The 18,484-nt window shown below is 26.9% G+C and overlaps 2 protein-coding genes across 2 annotated transcripts; both read right to left on the bottom strand.

Moving 5' to 3' along the window:
• Nucleotides 1-8,354, bottom strand: LOC112688487 (SUN domain-containing ossification factor-like). Its single transcript, XM_025561745.1, has 12 exons — nt 7,814-8,354; nt 5,348-5,438; nt 5,096-5,226; nt 4,773-5,023; nt 4,457-4,668; nt 4,100-4,363; nt 3,685-4,022; nt 2,998-3,611; nt 2,645-2,910; nt 2,335-2,568; nt 2,013-2,244; nt 1-740 (listed from the first exon to the last, which is right to left on the bottom strand). The coding sequence occupies exons 1-12, from the start codon at nt 7,936-7,938 to the stop codon at nt 355-357; spliced, it is 3,144 nt and encodes a 1,047-aa protein (XP_025417530.1). The 5' UTR covers nt 7,939-8,354; the 3' UTR covers nt 1-354.
• Nucleotides 8,355-12,955: 4,601 nt separating this feature from the next.
• Nucleotides 12,956-14,105, bottom strand: LOC112691694. The gene is made up of 3 exons (XM_025566089.1): nt 13,714-14,105; nt 13,194-13,534; nt 12,956-13,123 (listed from the first exon to the last, which is right to left on the bottom strand). The coding sequence occupies exons 1-3, from the start codon at nt 14,004-14,006 to the stop codon at nt 12,996-12,998; spliced, it is 762 nt and encodes a 253-aa protein (XP_025421874.1). The 5' UTR covers nt 14,007-14,105; the 3' UTR covers nt 12,956-12,995.
• Nucleotides 14,106-18,484: the final 4,379 nt, after the last annotated feature.

Below are 18,484 nucleotides of genomic sequence, written 5' to 3'. Positions count from 1 at the left end.
TAATTTGTTATGTTTGACATACATTTTTTTTTTACTTCTCCAACCTTAATCTTTGATCTTTATAGTATTTAAGATATATATAGTATATATCTAAATAATAATTAAAAACAATAATTATTTCTTAGGTCCATTTTCTAGAAAATTTGACACATGGTCATGAGGTATCAAAAAATGTACATTGATTCTATAAATAAATAACATTGTGCTTATAATAATTTCATATTTACAACACCTAACAAATAATAATTTGACAGGCATAATATATTAATCAATAGTTAACATGAGTTCCACAATACCAAAGGACAAATATAAAAATAGTTAACAATTAAAATCATCTAAAATTTAATTCACAGGCTAGTTTAATATTTTCTTTAAAAAAGTCTTTAAACTTTTTGACTTGTTTTCAGGTTCTATTTTGTTTTTATTTGCTTCAATGAGACTCTTACTGTGTTGTAATGGTCCTGACATTCGTTGGTTTCTAACTGATAGTGCGGTTTTTATAAAATCATGGGTTGTGCCGCCGCAAGAAGTAAGGTCAGATGAGGAGGCTCTTCGATTTTCTTGATTAAGACCTGATAAAGATTTTAGTCTAATATTACCATCATTACCACCAGCTTCTAAATTAATAGCATTAGACTTAGATTTTAGAATTAGTTCTTTTCGCTTTTTTCTACGTTTCCTTTCATTTCTTGTACTCTCTCCATTATTATTTCTGATTAATAAATCTTGATGAGTGGTACCTATAAAAATAATAATAAAATTATAATATTTTATATAAATTATAATATATATGAACAAGTAAAATTATTTTAGCTTTTTTACTCTTTCAATTAAAATACATAAGATAATTTTTTTTTTTTTTTTTTGTTCCATTCAAATTTCATTTCCAGATGTGGAAAATAAATTTATAAATTAAAAATTGTAATATAAAAGAGTTTATTCCAGATTTTTATTTTTAATTATTAAGACACAAACGTTGATGAATTATAATACCAAATTTTAAACCAATACCAAATATATATTTATACATAAAAAGCTTTAAATTCTCAAGTATTAGCAATACATTTTGAACAATAATTTAAAAAATTAAATTAATAAAACAATGATTTTTACTTTAAATTCGTTATTTTGAAATAATACACTATAGAACAATAAACATTTTACAAATTTGCTTATTGTATTATAGTATTTTAGTAGTATTGTTATTCAAATATTAATCCTAGCAATATATTATAAATGCATTTAAGGGACTTTAAAAACCACTCATAACTTTTATGAAACTTTACTATAAATAAAATTAATAATATTATGGTTTAATTATGATTTACTTTTGCAATGTTTCAAAAACCTGTTGTAAATTTTAATTTGGCATATGAAAAAGTTGAAATACAATTATTATATAATTTATCATTTTGAAAAAAAAAATAAATGCACACATACACATTGTTAAACAAATAGATTCCTTAGTACCACTGTCAATCTAAAAACTAAAAATTTATACAAATTATATTAAATTTAACAACAGTAAAATATAATTAGAAGGTAAATTAATATTATTTTACAGCTAATGATTAAATTTATATTATTATTCGTATGAGTTTCATTTTAAATCTCACAGGATTTAAAAAATAGAATTTTTTTTTCTGGTTTTTACTGTTTTAACATTATTTTTATTATTATACATACAACATTCAACATATTTTTAGTCAATAGGAACAACAATGACATTCTTTACTTTAAATACAATTTTTTTTTTAATTTTGACTATACAGTGCTGTTTTCTAAAAAACACATACTTTTAATTTTACTTATATTCAAAATATATCACATAATTAATAATTTAATTATCGAATTAATAAAAAAATCTTGAATTTTCTCTTAAGATAATTCAATAAAAAAACTATTTTGAAATATTCTCTTTTTAGGAAATATGTCTATTATTTATATAGTTTAATTTAAAAATTTTGATACATGAAAATATCAACCTTAAAATTACAATAAAAAGTTTATACCTGATGAAAATAACGCTTCTTCGCTGGGACGTCTTTGTTTTTCTTTAATATTTGATAAGATATCATTAGTTGACTGTCTACGAACACTTGACCTTGTATTAGAATTCTTCCATTCAAATTCTTGATTTTTTTTCCCAATGATACCAGTCATTTTAAGTATTATATACAACAAAATAAAAAGGCAAAATATTCCAACTTTAATGGGATTGCTTTCAGGAAGAATAACAGAAAACTGAAAACGCATATAAGTAAACTTTAGATTTAGAATAAGTAATCAAGTATCAAGTAATAAGTAGTCAAGAAAAATAATGTAAATAATAACCAAGTTTAAATTTTCTGTCTCAGTTTTGAGATTGTGAAGTGAATATTGAAGAGAAACCACCTGATCACTAAGAACTTTCATCTCGTCAAGAATTTTAAAATCACGTTCTCTTTTTAATCTATTTTCTTCAACCAACTCTAAAATAGTACGTTGCATGTCATCAACTTGTTTTTTATAACGAGTGCTTAGCTCTTGTAAATATTCACCACTAAGAGACATATTTCGTTCTAAATCCTATATAACAATCAAAATATCAATGATGAATAAACTTAAAGCTTAAATTTTCAACTATTTTCAAAATAAGTATTACTTTAATACGGTTTGCTAAGCGAATGAATAAAGATTGCTTATTATTTTGTGATTGAACTGACGGTTGTACAGGGTGCTGTACAGTTGACTCTATTGCTGCAGGATTGCACTTGTTAGTCTCTTGTTCTTCAACCTCAAATTCTTTAAAAAAACTATCAAATGTATCTGTTGGATGTTCAACTACTTTTCCTTCATTTGTAGAATTTGTTTCCAAAGTATTCTGGACTTCAGACTCCATTGATTTTTCATCAATAGTACTAGTAATAACTGAAAAATATGTTAACCTAATTAGATAAAAAACATGATATTATAAAAAGTATATATTATGATACACATGTTTAAAAATATACATACATTGTGAGGAACTTTGTAAAGGAACATGGTTTGTTGAATTAGACTCAAAATATGATGTATGTGTTATATTTTCATTATCTATTATTGCTGATTCTTTTATTAGATATTTTTTTGAAGAATCTGTCTCTTCATCTGTACTAGAATAAGTTTTGGTGGGCAATATCTGAGATATAAGAGGCTCAATGTAACTAGACAAATCCAACGATTTATTATCAATGGGTGTGTTAGAATTAGACGTATCATTTCTTTGATGGAGATTTGTAGTACTATCATTAGAAGTTTGTTCATTTACATCTGGAATTGCTGTTTGTAAATTTATTATCAAATCATCACTGATGTAAACCCGTTTTGCTTTATTTAATACAATTTTTTTGTGTACAATAGCTAAAGTATTACATAAAGCTGCCATTCTTACACGAGGAAATATTGATAGGATAAATTTTTTCCTTAAATTACTATTTAATGAGATCTTCCGACAAGATTTATTTTTAATTGTTAAAAAATTTAATCCATACTCTACACATATATCGCTTTTCATTACCGTATCGTGAATATACCTATTTTGATACATTTCGGTTAAAATATCAGCTTCACAACTCATTGTATCAAACATCCTAGAAAAAATAGATAATATTAAGAAAACATAATTATTAAAATTACAAATTTTTATAAATATTGTAAAATTACTTTTTATAAAAAGTATCATTACAATTATGGCAGACCATAATATACCCTGGAGTGATACATTTGGATTGTTCGACATGTACTGTTTGATTATCAACAGTATTTGTCAATGTATCATTGGAAAAATGATTAGTCTCTTTTTGTCTTATATCTAATGCATCAGTAGCAATTTTTACAATTGTCATTACTGCAGCATGAGCACTTCCAAATAGTGTATTTTTATTATCAGCTGTTTTGTTTTGATTATTTTGAGTATTTTCATTCATCACATCATAATAATCTGCATCTTCATTTTCAGCGGTGTTACTTTCCAACCCATTTTCATCAGATCTTTCCAACACCTAAATTGAAATTAAAATGAATTTTTATACAACTTAAATGTTATTGCTATAACAATGCACATTAGTATAAATTATACCTCAATTTCTGATAGTCCATAAGCATGAAATACAGATATTGGACAATAGTGTTCTTTCCCATAATGTGAATGTATTTCAACTTTGATATATTTGTTAAATTCATTATCATCTGTTGTATTTAAATTAAATGCCTGTAATACTCGTACATCTTCGGCCACTAATTTAGCAATTGGTGTCCACACTCGTGCATTTAATCGAGATGCAACATATACTGAAAACTCTTTTGGTGTCGATGAAAACAGTTCAAAATTAGCTAATTGGATTTTACAAAAAAAAAAAAAAATAATAATAATAATAAATAAATAAAACAATATTAATTATACACAAATATTTGTAAAAAAAAAATGTTAATATACCTTTTTCACTTGTATTGCTTCACATAATTCCACAACAAACCAAGTAGTGCTTTTACATAAATTTAATAAATATTCATCAGTTGATTTTGTTAACAATAATTGTGGATATTTTGCTTCAGGATTAGTTGAAACTACTTTAGCACCACACTCAGGTGATGCATAATTTTTTTTTAATACTTTTTTATTATGCTTATATTTGGTTTCATTTGTAGCTAACATAAAAAAAACAAGAGTACAAAGAATTAAAATTAAATTGATTCATCATAAGTATTGAATATACAAATTAATTATAATTAATATCTTAATTATTTCAAACCTGGTTGTTTTTCTGCTTCCTCTAGTTGTTTTTTAGTCCACTCTCTAAAAGAAGGAATATCTTCATTTATAGTAACATTACGAACTGTTGAGGTTACATCAACAGATTGAGTTTGGTTTTCTTTAAGTTCACCTTGGTCTATATTATTAGTTTTAATAATAATATCTTCAGTTAAACTATCTTTGGTTACAAATTGGGAACTTGAATTATAAGTACTAGTTTTCAAATTTTTTTCTATTTCGGATAAAATTCTATAAAATTATACATAATATTTAAATAAACAATTGAAATGAGATAATAAAAAAATATTATACTATAGTTACCTATCATCAGTATCATCATTAGAATGTATTTCATGATAAATTATATCTTTATTACATGTATTGATTTCATTTAAAACATTTTTCCATCTGTGTTTATAGTTGTATGTTTTTTGTGAAGTACTTTTGTCACTCTAGAAGAAATAAATAAAAGCTATTAATTAAATTGTATAAATATAAAATTTTTATTGGATCAAATAAGAATAAATTAGAATTCTAAAACTATTAATATTGAATTGATTAATAAAGTCATACTTGGTGCATAAATAAAGCAGATGAATTATTGTAGTCTGATGATTTATATTTATTTATAGTGATGTTTTCATTTTCAGCAATTACAGTTAATCTAAAAACATACATATTATTAAAAAAAAATTTTATTTGTTAAATATGAATCACATACATTATTTGTTCATTTATTTTATTTATTTTTTATTAATTATATACTGTGCTTAAGCAAAGAAAATTAAACAATAACCAAAATGTTAAAAATAAATAGGAAAATTTAAAAAAAAAAAAAGTCATAAATATCTATTAAATTCATTACTATGATTTATTACATTGCAGTAGAATAAATGATTTTTAAATATATATTCTTAATTATTTAATGTTTAAACAATATTTTAAATACCCAAGTCTTAAAATATTTTTTGTAAAAACCTAAGACCCAAAAGGACTTTCTATAATATCTATGAATAGGATCAACAATTTTATAACAAACTAAATTATTCAAGACATTTTTTTGTTTCAAAAATATTATTTTATTTTCTAAATAAGCATGCAATAAGAAAAAAAAACTATTAATAAAAATAAAAAATACATCGTTGAGTACATTGTTATTATAATTTTAGAACCATAATTATAAATTTAGAAAATTTATCTCAAAATAGTTTTTTTGAATATATATATGTAATATTAGTTTAATCAAATATTAAAACAGTAAAAAATGCACTCATTTTAAATTAATAGATTATTTCTCACAAATAATTAGTTCTTATTAAAATAATTGTTTTTTAAATCTAAAACTCCTTAATAAGTACATCTCAATTAATACTTAAATAAATAAATTTTTAATGTAAAATTAGTGAACAAACACATTTTATTTGTATGTGAATATAATATGTCATTCTAATTAATATTGCATATTATTTTTGTATGATATTTGACACAATGTTTGCATCAAGGTTTTTTAAATAATGGCAACAAGCCAATGTGAAAGAGCAATGCATATCTCAAATAAATTATAAAATTGTTCTTAAATATAAAAGTCATGACACATGAACCATATGTAAATACCAGAGTTTTATTAACTTAAATACTTTTTATATTATACATTATACTATATACAATATTAGGTAGTAGTTTTTAATGTATTATAATACTCTTTTTTTTTTTTTTTTTAAAGTATTATTTACAGGTATAAATGCATTTATAAATACTTATTATAGTCAAATTAGTATCAAATTAATTATAAATTAATAAAAATATTTTAAAGACTTTACCAGCAAAAGGATGAATGCGTTAGTACCAATAATAAATTAAGAAAATAAAAAATACACTAAGAAATTATTTCATTTTCATAAGTCTATAACATTTTTTCTGAAGATTGGAAAATTACACAAATTTATTAAGAAAATTAATAATTGAAAAATGTAATATAAAGACAAAAATCATGTCAAAAAAAATAATATTAATAATTTTAATATATATTATTGTATTCATAAAGATATTTTTAATTTAAAAGAGTAATATAAACATTTTTCAAATGGACATTGATTAAATAAAATATAAAATTAATGATGTGAAAATAAAATTGATATTGAAAACTATAATATTTTCAAAAATAAGTATAAATGCATAATTATTAAATTGCGACAGTATAAAATAAAATGGGCAAATGTAAAGTATATTTATACTTAATTAATAAATATATATATATTATTTTGGTTATAATATTGATAACATTTACTGCTTAAAATTTCTAAGTTGAGTAAATAATTTATAATAAATTTATCATTTAAGACTAAATCAAATCAATTAACAGTCTATGTTAATTTATACTAAAATATGATAAGTTAAATTTTCAAGCTTTGATTTTTTAAGTACATGTTAGTATCTTAAAATAAAGTTCAACATTGTCTATAGTTAATTGTGTTAAAACTACCAATAAAATTTTTAAAAAATATATTGGTCCATTTTTTTATCCTTATACCTAGTCATTAATATATATATATTTATTTTTCTGTTTTAAATATAAATTTTTATCCTGTTTTATTATAACATTCAAATAAATTATAAAATAAACTTTTACTGTATTTAAATGAAATAAATTAAATAACAATAACAGCTATTATGATATTATCTTAATACCCATATAATTACAAGTACATACTTAACGGAAAGTGTATAAAATAAACAGTTTGATACGAACATTAGATAAATTATTAACAAACAATCGTCATCACCCAAAGATAATTTAACGTTTGACAAACAAGAACTACATAAAAATATTAATATTAAAGATAAACGAAAACACATTATGTGTACATAAATTCTCGAGTCCTTTGCAGAAACAAACCTAATGGCTAGCTCGTACTGCTATGCCTTGCTGATGATGGCATTGACAAAACCATAGTGATCTCGTTGTGTCAATAGCGAGACACAAGGACATAATACACATATACGGTGAAGGTAAACGGGTTTAAAACCTTTGGTACTCACATCAAAACGTTGAAGGCGACGATCGCACCAAACAAACGTACAGCTGGAATGTATCTGAGTGAACGCATAGTAGTCAGCAGCATACAAGCATTGTGTTTTTTTTTAGGAGGTTGGTCGATGTGCATTGGAACAGTTTCGATTACGAAAATCTAGAGAGAGAAAAAGGAAAAACTGTAAAACCGAATAACGACTGGGAACGGAAATTGTCGATCGTTCGACGCAAAAAATCTGAGTCTAGTGTCTAACGATAAAGGGGGAAAGGGAAAGAAAAAAGGAAAATAATTGTTATAAAAAACGGAAAGTCAGTCGTGTTCGAATAGCGTGTTATCACATTGTCCCGGGACACGTTTTATTGATTACGAGAACACGGTATCGCGGCGAGACGCGGTCAACGATATTCCTCAACCGGTGAACCGTCTTCGAATCCCGTGCCACGGTAACACTGCGCCGTCGGTCTCGCACGGAAACACCTCCGCGTCCGTCGATTGTCCGCCGGCACAACGGCGACGATTATGATCACGAGAATGGGTGGGCGCGACGACTGGTCAACGGGTGGTCGGCTAGCGCGCGAACGGCGCGATTTGAAGTGGTGACGAGACGGCGTGGTCCCCCCCCCCCCCCACCGTTTACGCATCGTCGAGCGCCCACGTCAACGGTCATTCCCTGGGCCGGCTCAAGGGCGAGCTAGGCACCTGCCTAAAAGGGCACTTTAGTAGGAGCAACATTTTCAAAATCGACTCGTACATATTTTTAGTTCTATATCGGTGTTTTATTTTAGAAAAATCGTTTTAATCAATTCATTCGTGAAAACCACTCAGCTGAATAATAAAATAATATTGTCTAAAGCTATAATATCACTTTATATCACGGCCTGCGCTGGGCGTTTTCAATTATTCCGAAAATATAAATAACCACCCGCGATTTCCGATAGTCGCGATTGTGATGGGTTTTAATTATAGAAATCATTTTTAAGTCTTTTTGCATTTAATTTTATACTTTAAATGAAAAATTAAAATTTTATTTATGTATATATATGTCATATGAAAAATAGAGGAGAGCTAAGTTAAAATAAGAGCTCAATTTCTTTCTTTCTTTTTTTTTTTTAAAGGTGACAAAACTTGATTTTGCCTAATGCACTATTTTTGCTTGGGTCATTCAGTCGACTTGGCCAAGACGAGTGTTGTGTTAGTGTTGTCGTCGTTACCGTATCACGAATTTCGGTTGTTCCATAGCGTATTTGCGTGCGGAAAATTAAAAAAAAATCCCCACGCGTACCTACTCTCGATGGCGTACAAATGAAAGGGATTCCCCAAAGACAAAAAGAATAATAATCCACTTTTGAAATGGTCATAATGAAAAATATGCAAATCATGCACCGCATATGACATCTATAACAATAAATGTCAATTATGATGAGATCACAAAACCATTAATTTTTTCACCGAGCAGAAACGAAAACAGTTAGAAATTTAATATTGGTATAAAAACTATGTTTACAATTTATTCCCCCTTCTCCCATGAGGAAATTGAATGTACGCCACTGCGTACTCGGAACAATACCTTTTGCTACCAACTTTTCCGAAGTGACGAAGCGTCATAGGAGACAATGAGACAATGTCTACCCACTTTTAATACGGATACATAATTTGGTTTTATTATATTTTATTTATTTTTATATAATATATACTTCAATATTCATCATAATTTTACTTTTGTGCCATACCGTATTAGTATTCTTAAAATAAATAAGTTGCGGACCGTGCACGCGAGCTGTCGTCCGTTGTGGCGTAGTGGTTAATTCTATAAACATCCAAATCAGATATAAAAATTAATATTATGAGACGACGCATTGCAGCGTCTCGTTTTTTCAAGGCGCAGTGTGCAGGGGGAATAGATAATTGAGTGGGGATTATCATTGCGCTATGAGACATATCTCGCATTCGTATTTATTTTTTCTTTTTAATATACATTATCGTCATTGCTTTTCGCGTTGATGCGTTATCGTTCAACGCAATTTTGTTATCATAGTTATTGGTTAGTTTTTATTTTACGATTTATTTATTTCTGCTGTGATATTCGTATCTAAATATTAAAATATTGTACTATTGTCATTCGCCATTATGCCTGATGATTTAATTAATGAAATGTTGAATGATGGAATAGTAAACTACTCATACGAAAAAAAATATGAAATAAATAAAAGACCGTATCCCTTTTATCATAAATACATATAAAGTTATAAATGGGGAGGGTAGGGGGCTGTAACGTATTATTTTAATGTCTCCCCAACTTAAATACTCGTACTTCGCCACTGTTTTTCCGTATGCTCAACGCGGATAGTCCTTCTCAGAATTGTAAGCGTCCGCGTTCAGGGAACTCTCTTAAGATCTTTTTGATGATATTTCCGGAAAAACTCCACGCTTGGTGGAAATTGCGTGAAATTCAAGTATTTTCATTTCGGGTTTTAGAAATGTTATTCGAAAATCATATACAATGGCATAGATGTTAAAATCCCGCGTTATTGAAACCTAGTTCATATGAAACTTAGTGTATATGAGTGACCTCATATATCTCATCTTGAAATACCTCAGTAAATATTACTTATATTCGTTTATTACATGTAAGAAGCAGGTGTCCTTACAATAGACGTATTGATTATTGACTATTGGTGACAAACGTTGTTAATTCCTTTATTGGATGCATAGATAAAATAGGTAAGTAGTTAGTACATACCTACATACATACACACATACATATAGACATACATACAAGGTCACCCGCAAGGAGGGGCAGGGAAGGGAACAACTCCCCCCTAGCTTTCCAGCTATATAAAATAATTATATCTAAATTAAATATCCCAAAATTTCAAAAATCATAATTAATAACGTTCAACAATGTGTGAGAATCATTTATCCGGATTATGTATGTTAAGTTTACACAGAAAAAAATCGTAGAACTTCATTTAGCTGAAAAAATTGTTGATGAATTTGGAAAAAATAAAATAAAATTTCAATTTGTGTTCAATTAGTTAATAAAATTGCTTAATTAGTATACAAGTGTTTGATTATTAATAAAAATTAATGCTGTCCTCCTCTGAATTTTCATCTGTGGGTGCCCTTGCATACATACGTAGGTATACGAGTATACCCAGTGGCGTAGTTATGGGGTGGTAAGGGGTTTCCACCCCCCCAGATTTTTTTTTAATGATATTTAATTATTTATTAATATTTACGTACACATATTAAAGTATAATTATATTTTCATTTTACTATTATTAGGTATACATTAAAAATTGTGTAGCAAAATAATTTTCATTAAATACGGGACATAATAATAATAACAATTTAAATGATATATTATTACATAGGACCTCTTATTAAGATATACTAAGAATATTATAAATTGACTCTTAAACACCCCCCACCCCCAGAAAAAAATTGTATCTACACCACTGAGTATAACTATATATATGTATTGCAATGGTATACAGAATCATACTGCATGATCATTAGTAGGTATTTAAAATTACATAGTAATTGAATTTTAAATAATTAAACCTTGTAGGGACTAATTAAAAAAAAAATTTGACAGTCAATATTAAGCGTTAAAAGATTTAAATTATTTATATCGAGATAGTATGATTGTAATACGTAGTTTAATTTAATCATGCATAACAATTAAAATATTATTTATTTAAAAATGTTACTGTATATTATATTATAGCAATAAATTTATATTATAATCATATTTATCATTTTAAGTAAATGCTATAGTATACTAATATCGGGTTAGTTAAATATGATTACCAATAATAGTTACCCAACCGCTACTACAAACCGACTGTTTTACAATGTACCACATTATGATTATCAGAATAACAATGTAAACATCTACTTAGAAAAATATATCATTATATAATATGTATTATATTAAATTACAATCGCATAATAATTGGTACGAAAGGTCATACATTATTAATGCGTTATCGATCGTATCGGTCATATCGAATTATATCTTCAGCTTGTTTTGTTTAATATTTTCACCCAGTGATCGAGTTGGGAAAAATTAAGTAGTGGAGCTCAGTCAGATTTAAAAACTGCGTTTCACGGGTGCAATTTTTCAACACAGACCCTAGGGGGGCTTCGCCCCCACAACCTTACAAACCTTCACCAACCTTACATATATTTCAAATACCACTATTCAGCTACACAAATATTTAAATTCCAATTATTAATATCAATAATATTAATACTAAACCATACAATGAATAAAATATATACCAAATTATAACTATATATATACTAGACATTACTATTTATATTTTTTCTGAAATAGCAATGCCGTCGCTTATCATAACCACCATATAATCTTTTATTATGAAAATATATTTTCTCATGTACCTATACAGGTACTAATCGTAAATAGAAATATATTTACCCAGGGGCGCCGAAAAATAAAAATATATGTAGGGCAAATCATAATTGACAACCCACCCACCCACCTTACCTAAATACCTATTTAAGTTAATTATCTTAATTTCATTCAACAAAGCAGTTATAATATAGATATGTCCTCGATAATTTCATAAACTGTGTTATACGTATTACAAACAAAAATCCATAATTATGGTACCCATTTAAGGGGGTTGGAAGTGCTTATTTAATAAGGGGTAAAATTTAGGCAATTTGTAATCACGTCGTCACCGCCCGATGTATTTGTGTTAGTCGTAAATGATTATTAGTGTGAGTGCGGTTCATAACCTGTACCGCCACCTTCCTCTTTGTCTAAGTCACATCATTATCACAATGTTATTTATAGTTTTATTTCCATTTTATAATAATAGTGTGTATCCGCTATCGCATTGAACTATTATATTTCGTTGTAGGTACATAATACGTAATACATTTATACCTATTATACGTGTCATTGCTGCGGTCGCGCATTTTTACAAAAGTGGCTGTTGTTATAAAAAAAAAAATAGACTAGCCGACTATTATAATAATTAATAACCAATAAATATTAAATAATACTAAATACTACAAGGAAATGATATTAATATAATTCATTGTTTTATGAAACATTAACTTAAAAAAAATTATAAATACATTTGAAATAAACAAATAAGTGTAATAAAATTAAAAATATAAAAGATTAAAAAATGAGTAGGAACGTCGTAAGTTTGTTATGTTTTTAAATATTGTGGATTACATATTTCTGGCAACATATGGTCCAGGTAGAATTCTGACAACGTCATCTCCATCTTATTATTCCAGATATCATCATCACGTTCAATTTTATGTACACAAATCTCTATAACAATAATTACAAAATCTTACAATAATGAAATAATAATTATTAGTACCTACAGTAAAATGTTTACCTTTTGGTGTCCATACAACAAAGTAGCAATATTTTCTGTTTGTTATATGCAACTGCCCTTGTACTTGGTAGTAGTAAGAATGGTTTTTTTTTAAAAATAGTTTACCCGATTGCATATCCATAAACTTTAACTTTTTTGCTTTGTGTGCATCTTGGGGAGTAAAATTTTTTATAGAAAATGGACATTTTATCTCTATTATTGAATCATCCTCAATAAGCCCATCTGGTGTTGCTGCCAAAAATGGCAGATGAGGGTCAACAAACAATCCAGCTGGGGCTACTTTGTATCCGAATAGCTTCTCAAATTCGTTCTTTGCAATAGATTCAAATTGAATCCCATATCTAATTTAAACAAAAATGTTAAATTATTAATTTAAGTTATTTTGCCTGGTAAATTCAAAATTGTGAACTTTGGTTTTCGTTGAAATTTACAGTCCCTACCGTAAAAATTGTATTATTGACAACAAAATAAGGAAATAAAATAATATTAGTTTTACTAATTATTTACCATTAAAAATTACCTTGTAGCAGCAGTACCATGAAAATATTCTGATTGGTATAAAACTGAGATTACACTATTTTTCCTGGAAGTGGTTTTTCGTAATTTACAAATTTTCCCAAAATTGGACGCAGTTAACCTTTTGGACCTCTCTTTTTTCCATTTCACACAATTCGCCTGTTCAACTGTTCGACGCTGTAATTCGTCAATTTCAACCATATTTAATTTCAAATTTGTCAACAACTCTAATTTTTTTTCTTCAAAATCTTCACGCGACATAGGTAACGTCTGACAACCTAATTCATTTAACGCCATTTGTGTATCGCTTCTATATGTCCTTTATGTTTTTTTAATTTGGACAATCTAACTTTTTTTTTTTCTTGTTACTAGATCGTTTTCCATTGTACAAATCAATTAAAAAATGTTTATTTGAAAAGAAAACGCTATTCAATTAAATAATTTTATAAGTAAAAAAACTTATTTTATTTTTTAATTGTTTATTCATTAGCTCACCGCACAGAAAAAGAATGAACAGAGTGAACCGTGTTCATAGAATAGCCGGTGACCGTCGATAACGATGTTTCGTAATCGTATTGATATAAATAGTTTGTGGCGAGAGGGAACCACATCCGCACGCACACGAGCAAGTCACCAAATGTCGCGCACGGCGTCGCTTACGAACGGAGATTATTTGTTGAAAGCATGTACTTTTTGTCCACTGTACCGATGTAACTACTTTTGCGATAAGAAATCTGAAAACATATTTTTATTCGTTATGAAGTTTATTTGTGATCGATCATCCCATTTTTTTGATTTTTTTTTTTAATTCGGTTTATTCACTATTTAAAAATTCAAAAATTGTTAGTTTTTAAATCAAATGTAAGGAGGGGGGGGATAAGAGCCAAAATTTAAAAAAATGCGATGATCGATCACAAATAAACTTCATAACGAATAAAAATATGTTTTCAGATTTCTTATCGCAAAAGTAGTTACATCGGTACAATGGACAAAAGTTGGCATGTTTTCGTCAAAAAAAACGATCGGTTTTGAATCCCCTTAAGAATCATACAAATAAACTATTACTAATAAGAAATATATAGTACTTATATGAAATCTACAGAGGTATAAAGGTTAGGTTATAAACATTTTTTACCTACCATTTTTATTAAAAGAATTACCACTATCTTGATCAATTTGTTTTGCGATTTGACTAAATGTATTACGCACAACAGAGTCAAAAACAAAAAATGTGTATTTAAATGTTATCTTTATTTTAATTATTATTTAATGCCAACAAAATTCTATTTAACATTCCTACTTGACAAAATACAATTTTATAATTTTTTTTTTTTAATTTTCTGTTAATTATGCAATAAATTTCAAATTTTGTAAACATTTGTAAAAATATGCAATAATTATTAAATATTTATCAAAGTGTAAGACTTTCCATCTGGAGTTGGATAAGGATAACGAATTGTATCGGTATCCATACATAATTTCTTCGGTTTCGGTGTATTAAAAAAGGAAGTAATGCTTCGAGAAGTAATTTTTGTTTTACGTTGCTTAATTGTCCAGGTGTCTTTTCCAATTCGTAACATTCAGGTTTTCTCGCTTTTTACCGCATACACAGATCAATTTTTCAGATTCCGACATAATAAATTTTTAAAAACGCGTAATAATTATAAAAATAAATAATTATGTATAATGTAGAATCAACACTATAATAATTAAATGATCCACAGTTTACACAAGAGCTAAATAAATATATGGTAACACAGCACACGACTGACGGACTGAATGAAGAATTATGTATTTATGTGAAAATTAATGATGAATTCATCGTATGAAGATAAAATAATAATTATATATAATAATATATTATACTTTTATTCTTTTATAATAAAACCATAAAATCTAAAAATATTTTGATATTATACTGGCATACTACTACTTTATGGGTATTCCATGTGATTACGATATTCCGCGATAATTTTAGATTTTTTGTTACAATTATTGTACTAATCATCATTACATGTGTTGACGTATTTCCTGTTGCTATTTATTCGATATTTCATGAAAAATATCCAGTATTCACTAAATACAAACTGTATATGACGTTTAACAGTTTACGCAGTACAAAATAATTCAATTCAACGGCCCAATGCTATACGAGTTACGAATATTGTAAATCATTACATAGGTATAAGTTATTAAAATAGCTATACTATTGTTATACCTGTAATATTTTAAACTATTCTTATACTATTGTATTAGTTATCCAATTATAATATGTATTATATAGTGTATTACGTATAATAATTGTTATACTTTACAGAGGTACCTAATATATTTCTTATATATCTTTCTTACAATTAACATCTATTAGGCATCAGCTACTGCCCGCTCGGCACCCACCCACCCACCTACCCATTTCAATATGTAAGGCAGTCGCCCTACATCCATTTAGATCTCGGCGCCCTTCACATTCGAATTCATTTTCAACCAATTATATATTTTGCATGTTGCTAAGCACGGGTCGTCAGGTCTGCATAGGACGGTTCTATCTATAATAGGGTGACCATATTCATGAAAAAAAAACGAGACAAATGTTGTCTAAAAAAAAAAAAAAACCACATATTTTTAACTTCTATATTATATGCAATAAAAATAATTTTTAATTAGTTTTAATTAGTTTAATATTCTTATAAAACATTGATTTGCATTCTTCTTTTGCTGTGAGATTGAAAAAAATTACTTAAAATGTTCTTTATTTTTATCGAGTTGAAGTCGATTGCTCATAATTTTCTTTATTACCTCTTTTGACATTATATTTTTTTGATGAGCTGATTTCATTTAAAATTTTTGGTTGTGTTTATAAAAAATCATAAAAGTTATTACAGGAATATTTTTAAGAATTATTATATGTTATGCAAAAATATTAAATATATAAATATTTAATATCGTAACACTGTACGAATAATTTTTATAGGTTTTCTAGAAACTGATTCCTCTGCTCGTCGCTTACAATTTTCTCCGAGTACTTGTTTTTCTATTTTATCAAGAGTGTCAGCCGTATGATGATGTTCACCTTTTGAGTTAAGAACCATTTTTTTTCTGAATTTGAAAAAATAAACGCTGTGCAACTTTTGGCAGAAGAACAGCGCCACTTTAAAAGTTGATCGCATTAGCGAACACCGGCAAATCGATGTTTATAGCCATTAACAACAGCTAGTTCCTTATTCTTCTCTGACACATTAATACGAATTTCGGAATTATTCATTTTAAATTATAAACACACACATGATTTATAAGTCAATAGTAAAACACAATAATGCAATCACAATTCACGTACGAACGGGTATCGAACAGGTAACTGATGATTCCAGATAAAACATATGTAATACACTGCAGATTATTTAGATAAGCTAGTATTTGGGGCAAAACCAAAATAATGTACATATGACATATATGTAATATTAATATCAACCATTTTTATGTCTAAAATAATGTTTAAAATACATTTGGCAACGTTGCAAATTGGTTTTGTGCGGAATCGTGTGAATGAAAAGGTATATGCGGAATCGTGAATTACCGAACAATATGCAACTTGTAATATGCATACGCTCCTCAGTGCAAGTGACTAACATAATAACATATTTTTTTAATTCATAATGTTCATAGTCTTCACTAGGTGTGGGATTTCGGTGCAAATGCATCTTGCGTTTTAATGTCCCAAGACATATGCTCATAAGAAAAAAAAATGGGTTTCAAGTGATACAGATTAATTTAATGTAGTTTTTTTTTGCTTTTTATGACATATTTTATTTTATATGCATTTTTAAGCTATATGTTGATGTTTTAAGGTATTTTTCAAATTTTTAGACCATTTTTCAGAATTTATCGATAAATTCTTAAATATTAGGGTATTTGATTATCCGTTTAGGCTTGTATGTAATCTACTAAATCGATGAATTAATAAATACAAGTATTTCAATCTATGTACCTGTTTTATTGAAAATAGAACAAAATTAATATAGTCGACAATTTGTTTTTTTATTTACAAGAGCCCAATAACAATTACAACAGCAAGTTATGAAATAAATTAAATTTAAATATAGTTAAAATGTAAAAATTAAACAAATAAGTATATTTTCTTAAATAAATATAATTAAATATGTTTGGTAACATGATTTTTATAATTTCATTTTTAAACTACAATAAAAAAATTTTTTTTTTACTCATTTTTATGATTGTTAAAGCATTTTTGTTTTTTTTTTAACATTAAAATACCACCCCTAATGATCACCATCATTAAAAATAGTTTTAGAAAAAACACTTTTCTTAACAACATTTTTTTTCTAACATATTTTAATCGTATTTTGAATAATTCATTTTTTTCAAGGTACATAAGGCAGGATAACTACATTTGAAATTAATCATCCATTCATTTCAGAGGTGGGGTGAACCCCTAAAACCCCTCCCTGCGTCCGCCATAGACAAAAATATATTTAAACAATTTGGGTTTCATAAGATTGGTTTGATTAAGTTTTAGAAATATTAAAATCCATCAACTATCTTATTTAAGTTTTTTAATTATATATTAGTAAATATATATGAAAAGAATACATTTATTCATTTATAGTAAATAAAGACTGTAAGTAGGTATCTTTAAAATTAAATCCTAAATATAAATTTTAATTTTCAAATTTGTAGATTTTGGTTGTGAATTAGTTTATAATAACATTCTTAGTTATTAATTTATTTTCAAAATAATTATTAACATAGGATTACAA

Source organism: Sipha flava, unplaced genomic scaffold (assembly GCF_003268045.1).
Source record: "Sipha flava isolate LNK unplaced genomic scaffold, YSA_version1 0_pilon_pilon, whole genome shotgun sequence".
In the NCBI taxonomy this organism is placed as follows: Eukaryota; Metazoa; Arthropoda; class Insecta; order Hemiptera; family Aphididae; genus Sipha; species Sipha flava.
The sequence above is the reverse complement of the archived record's forward strand: the minus strand, read 5'-3'. Positions and strand labels throughout refer to the sequence as shown.